The sequence below is a fragment of the Artemia franciscana genome, chromosome 4, assembly GCF_032884065.1.
Source record: "Artemia franciscana chromosome 4, ASM3288406v1, whole genome shotgun sequence".
NCBI classification, from domain to species: Eukaryota; Metazoa; Arthropoda; class Branchiopoda; order Anostraca; family Artemiidae; genus Artemia; species Artemia franciscana.
Genome location: NC_088866.1, coordinates 1493398 through 1509283, shown reverse-complemented (window position 1 = coordinate 1509283; position 15886 = coordinate 1493398). Strand labels below are relative to the sequence as shown.

At 33.7% G+C, this 15886-nt stretch overlaps 2 protein-coding genes across 3 annotated transcripts in view; one reads left to right on the top strand and one right to left on the bottom strand.

The window, feature by feature from the left end:
• The window catches only part of LOC136025830 (uncharacterized), a 113715-nt gene extending 108900 nt beyond the window's left edge, over positions 1-4815 (top strand). For both annotated transcript variants that reach the window (XM_065701829.1, XM_065701828.1), the window contains exons 11-12: positions 1474-1671; positions 4601-4815. In XM_065701829.1, the coding sequence (XP_065557901.1) occupies positions 1474-1671; positions 4601-4654 (252 nt within the window). In that variant the 3' untranslated portion in view covers positions 4655-4815. The remainder of the gene's footprint in view (positions 1-1473; positions 1672-4600) is intronic.
• A 4269-nt stretch (positions 4816-9084) lies between these two features.
• Positions 9085-15886, bottom strand: part of LOC136025831 (protein ECT2-like) — a 108111-nt gene continuing 101309 nt past the window's right edge. The window contains exon 18 of the mRNA XM_065701830.1: positions 9085-15611. Coding sequence (XP_065557902.1) covers positions 15522-15611 — 90 coding nt within the window. The 3' untranslated portion in view covers positions 9085-15521. The remainder of the gene's footprint in view (positions 15612-15886) is intronic.

Here is a 15886-nt window from a genome sequence, read left to right as displayed (position 1 = left end):
TATAAGCTTGATTTATTTAGTGCTCTAGTAATTAGAACATGATTCAGGTTATAAATTACATTTCAAATGATTCAGGCTACAATAAATTGCTAATAGTAATCTACAACTGTTAAAATAACTAAAGAATTCTTCTGCAGAATTTTGAATCTTCAGCCTCTCACTTTAGGCCTACAAATGCACTTTTTTGAGTTCAAAGAACTTCTTCTTTTCACAAGCACCTCTTCTTCTAACAAGAACCTCTTCTCTCGCAAGTACCTCTTCTTCTCACAAGCACTTCTTCTCACAAGCACCTCTTATTCTCATAAGCACCTCTTTTTCTCACAAGCACCTCTTCTTCTCCGTCCTCCAGAATAATAACTTCCTGTTTCACTAGAAGTTCTTTTTTTTTCAATTCGTCTTGTTCATTTTCACTCAGTTTTCTTTCAGTTTAATTTCAGTTTGTTTTTATGTTTAGTGGTTATAATCCTTAGGCTCAGGTAAGTCTAGAGGATTTTTTCTGGGGGGGGGGGGGGGTATAATAAAGATAAATGATTTGATAGGAGTGAGGACTTTTTTTATTCTTTTGGTATATGCTTAAGTGCTTAAAGAAGGTCTTTTCTTCTTTATTTTGGGCATGAGGGCCTATAGTCGTCTGATACGTGCCGGAATATGTTAGGATACGAAAAAAGTAAGTGGGAGCGGTTCTCTTGGTTTTCTTTGGGCTTATTTGAATTTTTTTTTCCTTTTTTTGAATATAAATAAATTGTTTCAGTGTTTTACCGCTTTTCATAGGTTTTTATTTTCTAAGCAGAATATGCACCTATAAGCGTAATGTTAATTCTAAGAGGGGATGGTTCAGTTGTTCGAATTTTAAGAGGGGGAAAGTCCAACATTTGTAAGGGACACACTAGAAGGTGTGAATTTCCAAAATTCGGGCCTCAGTTTCACATATCCAAAATATTTTTGAAGGGTTTTCTTCCCTCTGATTTTAATTGGTTGAAAATAATTTCTGTTCAAGAAAGAATTTCATTTTAGAGCAAAATTTGAACTAAAAGTACTGAGTCGGCACTAAATTCTATATATTTCACAAAACTTATGTTTTTATTTTATTAAATTTATTCTATGAACTGTATCGTTAAATTTGATTAGTTTATGAAAGTATTATTTATTGTTTAAGCAACTTTTATTGTATTTTTTATATTATATTGATATTTTTAGATCATTGAACATTATTTGTTTTTCGCGCACTTTTTTCAAAAAATTACTAAAAGTATAAAAATTAATACAAGTAATTTGGGTAGTATTCCTGCCATATATTTTTATTCCAAATTAGTTAAGTTTTTGCTGTTATAAAAGTATAGCCGAAAGTAATTTAATTTTGCAGCTGCTCCCAATAGTCTAGAATCTCTAAATTCAGATTTTTGAAACAAACTTGGGGGAGGGGGTTCGAACCCCTTCAACAGTCTGACAATAAAAGAAGACTTTCTTTTTCAGAGCCCAATTCGTTCATTTTGGCTTGCAGTGCCAGAAGATTATCACTTTCATCTTTTGCTAAGTGTGATTGGTTTCTCTTTTATACTCTTCTTTGTCTCAAGATGGGTCTCTAGACTCCGCCCAACTCTCAGCCGCGCTCACAAAAGAAGGCTAATGGAGTACAGAGAATTTGTAGAAACCATCGTTAAGTCTAAAAGGGTAAGTGGCATAATTTTAATTGTTATTTATGCTGTTACCCATTGTTGCACTATATCCTTATTAGCAGATATTGCTCATACCGTGTTTCAAAGGTCTTTCCCTGTTTCTTTGTTCAGGACTTTGGACTCAGGGCCAGATTTAAAGTTTCGAGGTTTCCTTTTTTGGTTTCCGTTTTTGTAAGGTTACAAGGCTAAGAATATATTAAAACTATTACTACTACTAACAACTCACCACAGCACCAAGCTGCTTGAGGCCAACACAGCAATGTGCGCTTCTTCTCCTTCCCAATCTATTCAAAACTTCCCCTCTTTGCACCCTCCCAGGAAGTTCATGTTTTCCTTAAATCTATCCTTACGTCATCGTCTCACCCCAACCAAGGACGACCAGCTTCTCTTTTAGCTCTAGGCGGTTGGTTGAGAAGGACAATCTTTGAAAATCTGTTATCCTTCATCAGCAGAATGTGCCCTAGCCATCTCATCCTTTCTCTCATTATAGCCCTAGAAAGCAAGATTGAATCATGAACCACACTGTAGCCCTAGAATTAAAGTCTGGTATTAAAAACATAATATCTCTGGAAATCAACGGTTTGTCGATGTTTAATAACGTGTTTTTAAATTGAAATAATTACTTTTACTCATGTATTTTCACGGTTCTGCGTGGCAACACGTGTAAAATTTGGTATTGCCTTAAAAACTTCTTGAGGCGAAAAAAATGGCTATTTTAATGTCCTTGGAACTTTAAGAATATCCCAAGATTAACTATCGAGCAATCTTGAAGTTTGAGAAAAAAATCCCAATTTGCGAAATTATTATAATACACTTACGAGTATATAGTATACTCGTAATTTATTTTTTGAGTAGAATGTTTAATATAATTAATCATCCCGAGATCCGAATCTCAGAACCAAAATCCTTAGATCTTGGGGAAAAGTCTTAATGAGCAGCTCTGGTGAAAAGTCAATACTGTTAAAATTCTTCTAAAAATTCTTCCAGCAATAAAATTTCTAGGGTTGGTCTATTCTAGCCTAAAAAAGAATTATGCGTGCATTTTTTTCCAATGAGAAAATTAAGCTAATATTGTAGCGGCTAGCTGTCATTTTTTTTTGAACAGTCCACTGAGTCAGCTCAATTTTTTATTTATATATATGTTACCGTGAACGTTCGAAATATCGTTAATGTCGACGTTCACCGGTGAATGTAAATGCCTTTTTCTCTGCTTGTATCCAATTATGCAAGCTATGATGGTAAAAGTTAGGCTAAATTTGATTATAAATATTAGAAATGGGTCAAAAACCTGACATAAGCTAACCTAACCCAACATAACTTAACCAAACCTCATCTAACCTGTCATCATTTAACCTCGCATTAAATTGAAAAAGATGACTGGCAACGCTGACTAAATCCAAGGAGAAAATAGTGTGTTTCGGACACTCAGCCGTTTTTATATATACATGTATGTACATGTATAAATGGCATTTACGGAATTGCTGAAAATTTTATCAACCAACATCGTGATTGACGTGAATCGGGGTCAAATTGCTATAAGATTCGTTTGTGAATTTTTACGGACGAAAACTGTTTTCCAAAACGACTAATTAATTTTACGCATTGATTTTTACGGTTCGACGTTGCAACAGTGACGAAAATGGGATACTCCCCTAAAAACTTCATAGTTTTGAAGCAGCCAAAATAAAATTGCAGAGGATTGCGGTTTTCAGGTTTAAATAAACCTAAGATAGGTCCTGGGGCGAAGAATGTTTCCATTTCGTTGTCCTTTTACCTTAATTTAATGTTTTTAATTTGCTTTGGATTTTAATAGATATGTATTTCGAATTCAAATTGTTTGCAGCAATATATATTGCGTAACATAACTTGCTTGGCAGCAAGGGAATTCAAGGTCAATTTAACAATAGTTTATTGACTATGCTTGGAGAAGATAGTGGGGGAAGGGGAGAAACGAGGAGGGGTTATGCCTTCCTACCTATGCTATATTTGTCTAAAGATATAGCACTTTTCGTCGAAGCGCAATCCTTAGAATGAAGGGCCGCTAGGTATCAAATCCCCCCTCTATATTTATCTGAAAAGCCTCTCACTTTAGGCCTACAAATGCACTCTCTGGAGTTCAAAGCACCTCTTCTTCTCACAAGTTGCCGTCCTCCAGAATAATAACTAACTTTAAAGAAAGAATTCAATTCAAATAAAAAATTAAAACTTTAAGACATTATTTTATTAAATCATCCTAAGCAGCAATGCGTAATTTAAGGAATTTCAGCTTTCAAAATTATCAAAAAATTGTAGGAAACATCCATTTTGGCGTCTTCCTTTAGTTATTGTCCCTATAAAAGTTGTTGTTTCTTTGGGGATCGGGATAGGATGTAGCAGTAACAATTTTGTTTGTAGTAATTTCTATCTGTTTTAATGTTAAATTCCTTGTTCAGTATATGTTTCAATTAATTTAGTTCTTATCTTAGTTTTCATAATAGGTATTTCTTCTTTAAGATTTTCTATTTCCTAAAGTTTTCTTAAAAAAATCATAAATCTTATATTTGCCTAAAATTTCCTATTTCCAGAAAGCATTGTCTATATTTTTTAATATCTTAAATTTTCCACTTCCTGAAAATTTTCCATTTTCCTAGAGCTTTGTTCCTGTTTCCTATTTCTTAAACTTCTTACTTCCCAAAAATTTGCTATTTCGAGAAAACATCGTTTCTTTTTCGTATTTTGAAATTTTAAACTTCCCAAAAATCTATTAAAAATCATTTTCCGCTTTTTATACATTAAATTTTCCATCTTCGCTAAATATCTTTAAAATTATATTTTTTTTCAGGAAAGGTATTTTTTCTATTTGCAGAAAAATTTGTTTCCACTTCCTGTATATTAAATTTCCCATCTTCCTTGAATATCCTTAGATTTTCTTTTTTTTTTTTCAGAAAACGTTGTATCAGGAGTATCTACAGCAAAGTATTGCCGAACAAGACCTGTGAATCTCAACTTGAAGACTCAGTTAATTTTTATTTATTTATAATTAGCAATAACTTGGTAGTAATAGTCACATTATTTTCAGATGTTTAAATTTACTTTTTGGTGCCCTATGGACTGTTTTCTTTTTTTCTGATTGAAATAAATTAAAATTGTCTTGCATAAACTCACTTTTTATGTGTATCTACAAGGCTAAACTTAGAATATTTAAATTTATTTATTATTAATCCATATACACCTATGTATGTTTGAATAGGCCTGTGCAGAGCCCCCCTCCCCCCACGTCAAACTAAAAGATCAAATCGTTTTGTTAATATCGAGTGTACTTTGTAGAAAAAAGCAATTTAGTAATTTTTAGTTCATTTAGTATAGTTCAAGTCGAATTATCTAGTAGCAAATTTTTAATGCATGTATTAAATATATCCTTGTCGGTCAGCCGTGTAGGGTCAAACGAAAAGTGGGGATAGGATGGGGGGTAGGATGTCGCAGGGAGAGATTTGAGAGGAACGGGAACGTCTTGCGATGATGTAAAGAGGGAGGCTTCGAATAGCTTGGGATGGAGGCGGAGCGTGCGTAGCTGTAATGGTCTCAGGCAGCTTGGTGCCGCAGTGACTTGCCTCAATAAATATTTAACTAGGTCGGTATGGTTGTCACCCTTCAAGGTCGTATTTGACGTTTTCATATTTTTAAATATTTGGCAATACCTTTGATTAAGTTGTTCTTAAAGGGGGAATCAGTAAGGCAATGTATGAATAATAACATTTTGACTCTCCTGATCCATATCCCTCTGTTGATATTCCCTTTGAGAACGGCTTGGTGAACGGTTTTTGTGTTATATCAGAAAAGTTAACATGTCAGATTATGTCCTTTAGGAGTGACAGTGACACGAAAATAACAGTTAGCCCAAAGATGAATATACTTCTATGAATATTATATTTCGTGGATATTAGCTATGGCTGAAGGAAAAACCAATAAGAGAACCAGATAAACTAAAATCATAAATTTTATTGATTGGTTACCTTGATACAACAAAAAACTGAACTATCTAATGAAAATTAAAAATTAATCTTTTGAAAAATAAAATGTAAGTTTTTTTTCGTAACGAGAAAATCGATCAAGCGGATAGCACTTAACTTGGTAGTATTACTAGCAAAGACGGTGGACGCAGTGAATGTGTTAAAAGTAGAATAGGCAAGGTACAGGGTGTATTTTCACTTCTAAAAAGCTTGGAAGAATAGATCTGCGAATTAAGATTAGAATATTAGCGAGCGTAAATATTAGAATATTCACTAAGATTAGCGACAAGCTTATCTAAATATCCTGCAATGTACTTGAAGAGAAACTCGACATAATGACGTACTAGACTCAGATTACAAATATCACAGTTTAGTCCACTAGAAATTTTGTGAGATTAAGGTGTTAAGACAACGTTGTTATTCTCTTTTTACTTTGACTATGTCACTAAGCCTATCAATACCAAGGTTCTCTCTTTTATAACTGTTAGAACACTAATATGATTCTATAGCTACTATATGGGCGTTCACATCGGTATATTATATTGTTTCTGTTTTATCCCCTTGTATCCCTGAACGTAGGCAGAATAGTTTGAGAATGTTCTACACTTGGATAAATTCACAGCAAAAGATACTGTAATAGGAAAGTAAAAAAAGTGGAGAAAGCATTAAAATATAAGCTAGAGAGGTGTGAAGAGTTTTGGGAACCATGTCCATGATTTACCCAGAACAAGTTACCAGGGATTATGACCATGGATGAAAATTAACGAGGATCTGGAAGATACACTAATATGAGTACATAGCTACTATATGGGCGTTCACATCGGCATATTATATTGTTTCTTTTTTATCCCTTTTGTGTCCCTGGCCGTGGAGCCTTTTGAGGGTAATAAGAGTATTATGATTCCAAAATGTATTTATTGGCAAGCAAAACTCCGAACAAGGGTCTGAAGGCGGCAGACTGGATTAGCGAATCAAACGCTTGAGAAACTTCAACATTAAATATATCTACTGATAGCCCAAGGGATTAGTTTTGGGCTACATTGATAGTGTTGGCAAGAATGCGCTTTAGAAGCGTTTGGCGCAAGCACAGAATAAATATTTGAGGAAGAGGCTGCTTCCTCATCAGCGCCCCGTTCTTTACGCTAAAGTTTGACTCTTTCTCTCAATTCTTCTTTTTAAAACAGTAAAAAACTTTAGCGTAAAGAGCGGGGCGTTGATGAGGAAGCAGCCTCTTTCATATACGAAGTAATTTCTGTGCGTTTTAAGTTTTAATGTCGCTCCTTACTTTCAGTTAAAAAAAACTTGTTTTTTAAATTTAATTTCTGAACGTTATTGAATCAATGGATGTTTTGATTTTGGCTCTCAGCAGAGGAATAATCAAAATGAAATTTGCATATTTTTTTTTTTTTTTTGGCTAAATGGCTTTCTCATGATTTTGAGAAAAAAAGAGCGGGGGACGAAGCCTAGTTGCCCTCCGATTTTTTGGTTAATTAAAAAGGCAACTAGAACTTTTAATTTTTTACGAATCTTATTATTGGTAAAAGATTTACATAACTTATAAATTAGCTTACGTAAAGAACTTTTGTATTTTCATGTTTTTATTACATATATGAGGGGATTCGCCCCATCGTCAGTACCTCGCTCTTTACACTAAAGCTTAAATTTTATCCCAATTCATTAAGAATGACCCCTGAATCACAAAAGCCATAGAATAAATAGTTGAAATTACTAAAAATACTTTAGCGTAAAGAGCGAGGTATTAGAAGGAGGTGAGCCCCTCATATGGGTAATAATTTCTGTTTGTTTTAGGTTTTATTGCTGTTCCTTACTTCCAGCTGAAAAAGCTTTTTCACATTTATTTTTTAATTGTTTTTTTTTAAAAATAATGCTAGTAAATCCTGCTCTCCCTTCATGGAAATTTTCTTCTCCCATGATAAATTCTCGATGGAAAGTTCCTCCAGCATATCCTCCTCTTCTCAACCCCTCCCACAACCAAAAAAATTCTCCTGAAAACGCCTGTATATCTCCCAATAACCATTACTATATGTAAGCACAGGTCAAAGTTTGTAACTTGTTGCCCCTCCCACGGGGACTGTGGGGGAGTAAGTCGTCCCCAAAGACATAGTTATAAAGTTTTTCGACTACGCTGAATAAAATGGCTATCTCAGAATTTTGATCCGTTGACTTTGGGAAAATAATTAGCGTGGGAGGGGGCCTAGGTGCCCTCCAATTTTTTTGGTCACTTAAAAAGGGCACTAGAACTTTTCATTTCCGTTAGAATGAGCCCTCTTGCAACATTCTAGGACAACTGGGTCGATACGATCACCCCTGGGAAAAAAAAACAAATAAACACGCATCCGTGATCTGCCTTCTGGATGTAGCTATTGGTATCAAAATTCCATTTTTTAGAGTTTTGGTTACTATTGAGCCGGGTCGCTCCTTACTACAGTTCGTTACCACGAACTGTTTGAAAAGGGAAGTAGAACTTTAGATTTGTGTTCGAGTGAGCTCTGAATGAGCGTTCAAATGAATTTATCTTCTTTTAGCTTTGTGTTTTTTTTTGTGCATGTTTATATAATAAGCTGGAACAGGATTCTTATTTTGTCCAAAATTTTGTCACACGTTGACTGATACAAACTAAGGTTAATCTTTGTTCCAATTGCACCTTTCTATACAATCTGGGCTCTTTAATTTCACATTAAACTTGATACCAATCCACATTCAGTATAAGTCCAAGGTCAAACCAAGAGCTTCGTTTGAAAAGCCATATCCACACACATTTTATCCCTAATAAATTTCTAGTAGCTTCACGTCCTTGTATCTTCTGTCAGGTTCAACAGAAAAAGGGGAACATTCTTTTTAAAACTTTCCATCTTTTCTCATTTCGGAATGGTTTGCCATAAATCTTAGCTCCCACTTGTTAATCCGAAAACTACGCTTGGCAGCTGAACATAGCCCAACGCAGCAAAATCACAAACGTTATACGTTATGAAGCCTAACAAATTCGAAGAAATACATTTGTACGCTACTATTTTCCCTATCGGTTTCATGTTTTTTTTTTTTTTTTTTTTTTTTTTTTTTTTTTTTTTTTTTTTTTTTTTTTTTTTTTTTTTTTAGCAGTACCATGTACATGTATATTTGTGAATTTAAAAAAAAGACAGGAAAATTGCTCTACAAAAATTGCATCCTTTCTAAATTTAATATAGTTGCACCAAATTTACCCTCTGATTTGGTTAACCTGAAAATTAAGCTTGAAAGTTGAATATAACCAAACTCAGCAAAATCACGAAAAAGGTACACGATTGCATCCAATCCCAATGAAAACAAGAAAAAAATTGCTCTTAAACTTTTATTTCTCCAGGACCCTTCATATTAATCTCCGGGTAGAGGAAATAATGCAATAAAATCCATAATAAAACTATACTAAAAATATCCTTTATTCAGACACGTTCTCCAAAACATACAATATAAAAATAAAAATGTTAAGTCACTAAAATTACTACTTTAACCAAAACACTTGTTCGATTGCTGCACTTAGAAAGCTAAATAATGAGGAGGAGTAACTGCTACCAAGGAACTTGTAGGAAAGCAACCGCTCTGTGGTCGAAACCCATCTATATTTAAAGTCAAAAATTTGAAGTTTTTCGGTGCTGGTAAATTAACTTGCAATTTCAAATAAAATGCAACGTAACTTTAATCTTCACTTACAATCCTCGATTAATTTGCATAAAACTATAATTTGCATACAAAATTAGCTTTGTGCAATTTCTCCTAATGTATTCTGATTATCTTTTTGTACTCAAACATCGGAAAAATCATTCTTGTAACCTATAAGAAAGGGAGCCGCTAAAAAACTTCATCTTCGGTTAATTATTGTTAAAACTTGCATTGGTAATAAAATAAAAATTTGTAAATGCTGTTCTGAGCTATTCTGAATTTGAATCCTGATGACAAATATTGAGAACAATTTCTGAGATGTAATATCCGAAACTGGTAATAATAAATGTGGTATATTATAAAAATAAAACGATAAAAAAGACATTAAAATACTGATCCAAAAAAACTAAGAAATTAGAAAAATTATTCAGAAATGAAAGAATGAACTAGTTTAAAATTGGCGGAACGCATTCCAGTGGGCATGCTTGGGGTGGGTGGTCAGAGTTTGCCCCCCACCCCAAAAAAAAAACAAATCTTTCCGACTCGTGAAACTTAACAAAAATGCATACAAACAAATTTTGGTGTTTTTTTAAAGTTTTCTTTGTACCCCCTCCCCCACCAACAACAAAATCCCGGGTGCATTCTTGCCTGCAAGTTCCTACGAATCTTTGTCACAATTTTCTTTAATTTAATTTTCTCCTGTTTTCGTTAGTGAAATATAAAGGAACTTCTGCATTGGGGATCTTCTTAGTTTAAAGACTTAAGATACGAGTGTCGAACTGATCGGGGAAAGTTTTCGGCTTCGTTTAAAAGAGCAGGGGGGGGGGTGAGAGTTCTTTTTGGACCAAGGACTTACGCATGCTACTGTTGCGCCCAAGCAACTTACGCCTATAAGTTTCACACTGACCAAAGCCAAAAACATTTTGGCTCGTTTTTACAATTTAGGTCACATACTAACTACAACCATTTCGAAAATTCTGGGTCTCCACATGCGCTCGAAATTTTCAGCAGTTTTTTCCGGACCAGCCTCTGTTCCCTATATGATTGTACTCCGTTCCCTAGAAAATACCTTACGCCATTGTCAAGCTCTTCCAAAATGCTATTACCACTTAAATTGTCCGTGCTAAAGGGTATGCTCCCCTGAATTTTTTTTTTTTGGGGGGGGGGGGGTCTGCAGCTCCCCTCATATTGGTCCCGGTCAAAACCCCCTAAAGTACATTCACACTTCATAGATCCACTTATTCTGTTTCCCCATTTTTACTTTTCTTTTTTTGTCATTCTAAACGCCTCTCAATACCCAAAAGTTATTTAAAATAATATTACCTCAATAAGCCATTTATTTTGAATTTTGAATTTATTTCTCCAAAATACGAGAGACGACCAATTAACTCTATTGCAGAATTTTAATCATTCGGTGGTTTTTACGATTGAGCGTTTTTTATACCAATTTTATAATGATCTTTGCCGCAATTCCGCCACAATTTACTAAACTTGCTTTCGGTTGATAAAAGTTACTAAAAATCATCAATGAGTTGGTAAACAATTCATTGGCACTTAACTGGGTATTTGGCCACCCAGCGTTTTGAAAACCCAAAATTGAAAACAACAATTTACATAATTAGTAAGTTCAGTGGGGAAGGGGGATTTTCTAAGTGGGAACTTTTCTGGGGAACAATTTTCCGGGCGGGAATTTTTCAAGTACTTGTAAGTTTAAAAATACGATCCTAATTAATATGCGGGAGGGACTTTCCACAGGGGAGAATTTTCCACAAAAGGAATTATACACTGAGAGGGAGGGGGGCTCTTGAATTTTATTTCTTTTGAGATGGCAGCAATGTGCGATGGGTATGCTATTAGTAGCGTATAATATAGAGTACTGTATTTTGATTCAGAACAAATTGACAAATGGGGTCCTAGCCTATAACTGATCTGATATTACTATTAAATAATTATTATTTGAATGAGACAAATAGAAGAAAGTCAACACTTAGAAATGAAACTTGTAAACACAAATTACAAATATATAAAGAAAAGTATTTCCTTAATATGTTACCACATGTGCTGAATTAATAGGTTTCGATCGCGACTGAGGGAGTAGAAAAAAAATAAGAAATTCCACATTTCAACAGTGATAAATCTAAAGGGAGTATAAGACATCTGTACACAAACCGTGATTTATAGCACATATTCTTCAGCTTAGTACAATGTATCGGTTGGCTTAACCAATTTCGTGTACCTTATTTAATTTCCGGGAAACTTAAAAGTAAGGCCGTGTCCAGGAAGTTATCGGGTTTGAACCCCCCCCCCAAAAAAAAAAAATTTGTCCACCTCGTAAAAACGTAACAATTGCATATAACATGTTAAATCAGTTTTTTTTTAAGTTGTTTTGTACCCCAAGACCGAACGAAAATCCTGGATACACTCTTGCTTAAGTTTTAATTTTAGTCCGTTTATTTTAATTAATTTTAGTTAGTTTAATTTTAATTTTAAAAGTTTAATACTCTTATCTCCCCTCCCCCCCTCTGGAGCAAACGCTGTAAGAACAAAATTCTGATTTATGCAGAAACGAACTTTCTGGGTCGCTTTCATTTTATTCCAAGTTTTTCCACTACGTTTCTGTTGAATTCAAAATAATACGGTTTTCCGGTGCTAATTTTTCGCGTAATCCCGTATTTTAAATATTTGCAACATTAAGCCCCATCTATTTCATTGACAACGAATATTAACCAACATCTGTTTCGAAGACTCTAGAACTTCGAAAGGATTTACGGTGTACAATCACTATTAGATGAAGAGAGGAGGGAGATATGGCTCTTTTTTAGTCGATTTATTTGCAAAATTCAGACGGTATTTATTTCACAAATACTTCAATTACGAGTACATGCAAAAAAATATAAAATAATATTGAAAATAAACTAAAATGTAGTGAAAAAACAAACAAACGCGAATTAAAGTCAGAGTGACCGAGCACAAATCCGTACAACATTAGTTTTCTACATATCATGAAAAAAGAATTTTGTGATTATAGTAATTGCTTCAGAAGAGGACATAAACAAGATTGATACACAGGGGGGGAATTTTTGTTTTCTCTTGTTTAGTTAGATTGTATGTACAAAATTATGTGTTTTGTAGTTTATTTTAGATGTTTAGTTTTGTTTCTTTGTTAGTCGTGAAATGCCGTAAGGCTATTTTTTTTTTTTTTTCTTTTTGTCCATAGTGTTTAGCTTTAGAATAGAAAGTGAAATACTTTTTGTAAGTTGAATCACTAAAATAAATTCATTCATACACAGGGGGGAGGGGGTCAAACAAAGACTATCAATTATCAAGGCTTATATGTGCAAAAATATGCAAACATGTATTTTTGTTACGTTTGTACGACTCGGACAGAAATCTCCGGGGGGGGGGGGTGTTCAAAACAGGAGAGCCCTCCACATTCCCCTTAGATACGGGCCAGGTGATACCGAAATTTTTTATATCCTCTTTTTTCTATTCATACAAATGGCAAGAAAATAGAGTTGTTTAAGGGAAATGGCGATTTTGCCATATCTTACACGCTTAAGAACAACGGGTTGGTCTGAGGGAAACAATGGGTTGTCAACTTACTTTACATTGTCCGTTATTTCCCCCCTGTCAACTGTCCGTTAATCCCCCTCCACCAATTCTAGGATTTGAGACCCCTCCCTCCCCCTAAAAATAGGGGGCACTTTTTTTCCCAAAAGTGATTAGTACTTCAGAAGCGTTATTCTCCAAACGTTAAAATTGAGAAGTCAGGCGAAATCAGTCTAAAAAACCCACAGTAATTTGTTTTTATTTTCGTGTAAATTAATATGATGTAGCATGGCACATTTTGAATTACTGCAACCAACTTAAGAATTAACCATATAAACATAAATCAAAAATGCCCCAAAGATACCATTCCCTTTACGCAGAATTTCGAATGCGAGGAACGGCTAGTTTGATAAATAGTAAAAAGTATGAGACTAATTACAATGTTTACTCTAAATCAGAAAATGCAATAAGAACTGCAATGCCAAGTTGTAATCAGAATGCAATCCAAAAAAGACTAAAAACTCCCTAATGTGCCGTTCACACAAGTGTTTAGTTACAATCTGAGTCGTAAAGCTATGACAGGCGACTATAAATTTTGTCATGCGAAAACAACCAAACAGAGGCAGTACCCAAATTGAGCACGTGTGACTGAAAGTTAAAGTTTTTGCAAAAAAAACCCCTTTGATTAGAATTATAGCAGCAATATTTAAAACATTAGTTTTCAAAAGTAAATAAACACATAGTAACTTAAATAAAACAGAGTAAATCAAACAAGCAAGACAGATAAAGAAAAAACAAGACAAATAAAGAATACAAAATTAAGTAATATTTAAATGAATGGCTAAACAGATGACTTATATTTATTTTAAAAATATTTATCCAGCTACTCGAATTTAGGAATCTCAATCAGAGTAAAGATGGTGATTTAGTTAATCAACAAAGTATATCATTAGGTTGAGCGATTACTTTCCAGATTTTTAAAAAAATATTTTTATTTTATATTATTTAACACTTTTCCGATTCATGAAAGTTTCATTTATCTGAATATAACAGTTCTATAAAAATAAAAGGATCTTGAATAAGTTTTAAATAGATGTCATTAGCAATCCAGGCATGGAATCTAAAATGGCGACGCATCTCCATTTTAGTATTATGTTGATTATAAAACAACTTATTGTTTTCATTGATTTTGAAAATGTCCATAAAGTAGTTAGGTCAACAGTTTCAAAAAGTATTAAAGTGTTAGAAATAGTCCACAAGCAAGGGCAGTGGATCCTTGCATTTATTTTTTGTAAAAAAAGAACTTATTCAGGTTCCTTTTAAAAGACACCTTTCCGGGAAGCTATTGTTCATCCTAGTTAAAGCTAAATGATCATATAAAATAATTAATGCCCAAAGCAAAGTAGTTAAACTTATTAATACAAACCCAAATTTATGAACAGCTTATTTTTTAATTTTGACGTTACATCAGTTGTATTAATTGATAGTGGGGGTGCCTGTACCCCCTAAATTTAAGAAAATACCCGTGTAAATTTATCCCCATGGACATTCAAAAGTACATTTTGTCCCACCCACTCTTCTGAGCGAATTGACACCACTGGGTTGTACTTGAGGGTTGTACTGGGTTGTACTTGAAGAAGAGAAGAGGGTAATTGAATTGGAAACACTTTGGTTTGAAAAGCCTATTCCAGCTATAGTTTGTTTCAATTATTTTCTACAACATTATATTTTTATATATTCTTCTGAATTCATTAAGCTGATAAAGAAATTATTGTTTCATCCTTTAATCTCTTTTCATTTCAAAACAATTTGGATTCAACCTCCACTCTGATTGGTCAATCATACAAACTACGCTTGATATAGTTCAACCTCCGCTCTGATTGGTCTACCATCCGAATTATGCTAGGAATAGTTCCATCTCCACTCTGATTGGTCAATCATACCAATTATGCTTGAAACAGCCCAATTATTCTAATAATGCACATGCTAAAAAATATTGTTTAATAGCCATGGGTAAATTTTTTTTATCCACACGAGTTGTTTGTGAAAATTAATTATAATTAATTATTTGGTATACCCTTCATCCTAGAAAGACTGACAGCTGTGAACTCAACCCCGTATACCCTCATAATAAGTAAAAAAAGGCTAATATTGTAGTTCAATTAGAATTTGTAAATACAAAAAAAATATTCTCTGAAATTTTAGAAATAACATTTTATTGTAGCTCGGGCACAACTTGACAACAGTGTCCAAAAGATAAAATCCTTAACTAGGTTTTAACCAGTCAGAGTCTAGGGTGTTTAATAAGTACTCTTTAAATTCTGAAGTTAATCTGATTAGTTGAAATTCAGACTCGAGTCAGACATAACTTGACAACGGTGTCCAAGGGACACAATCTTAACTTGGTTTTAACCATTCAGAGTATAGAGCGTTTAGGAAGTATCTTTAAATCCTGCAATTACCCTGAATGGTTAAATTTCAGACAAGAGTAATAGCTCCCACATCTGAAGTTATAAGCAAGTACACATGGAGACGGTGGATAAGTCATTGAATTAAGAATTACATAAACCACTCTAAAATCCGGCTTAATAACACAAATTAAAGTAACAAGATTAAAAATAGCTATAATTATTGACTGATCTACGGATTGTCACTTCTTCTTTGATGGTTCAGGTATGCATCGGGAGTCATTCAAAACTACAGTTGTATCCAGGGACATAGATGATTCGCAATGTTTCCCCTAGGAAAGAAGAGATATATCTATTTATTTGTTAGTACAGTTTATTAATATTATGTTATTAATTTCTTCAATGAATAATATACCTAATTGTTTAAAATCAGAAATAACCTGAAATAAAAAATCTAAAAAGGGCATGTGCAAATACTTACACTTCCCCACTTCCTCCTTGTACGTCTCTGTTATTAGGAATAATAAATTAAAGAAATTCAGTTTCCTTCCTTTTTTTTATTTATACGTTCTGTTCACAAGTTGATTTTACAATACATGAGGTATTT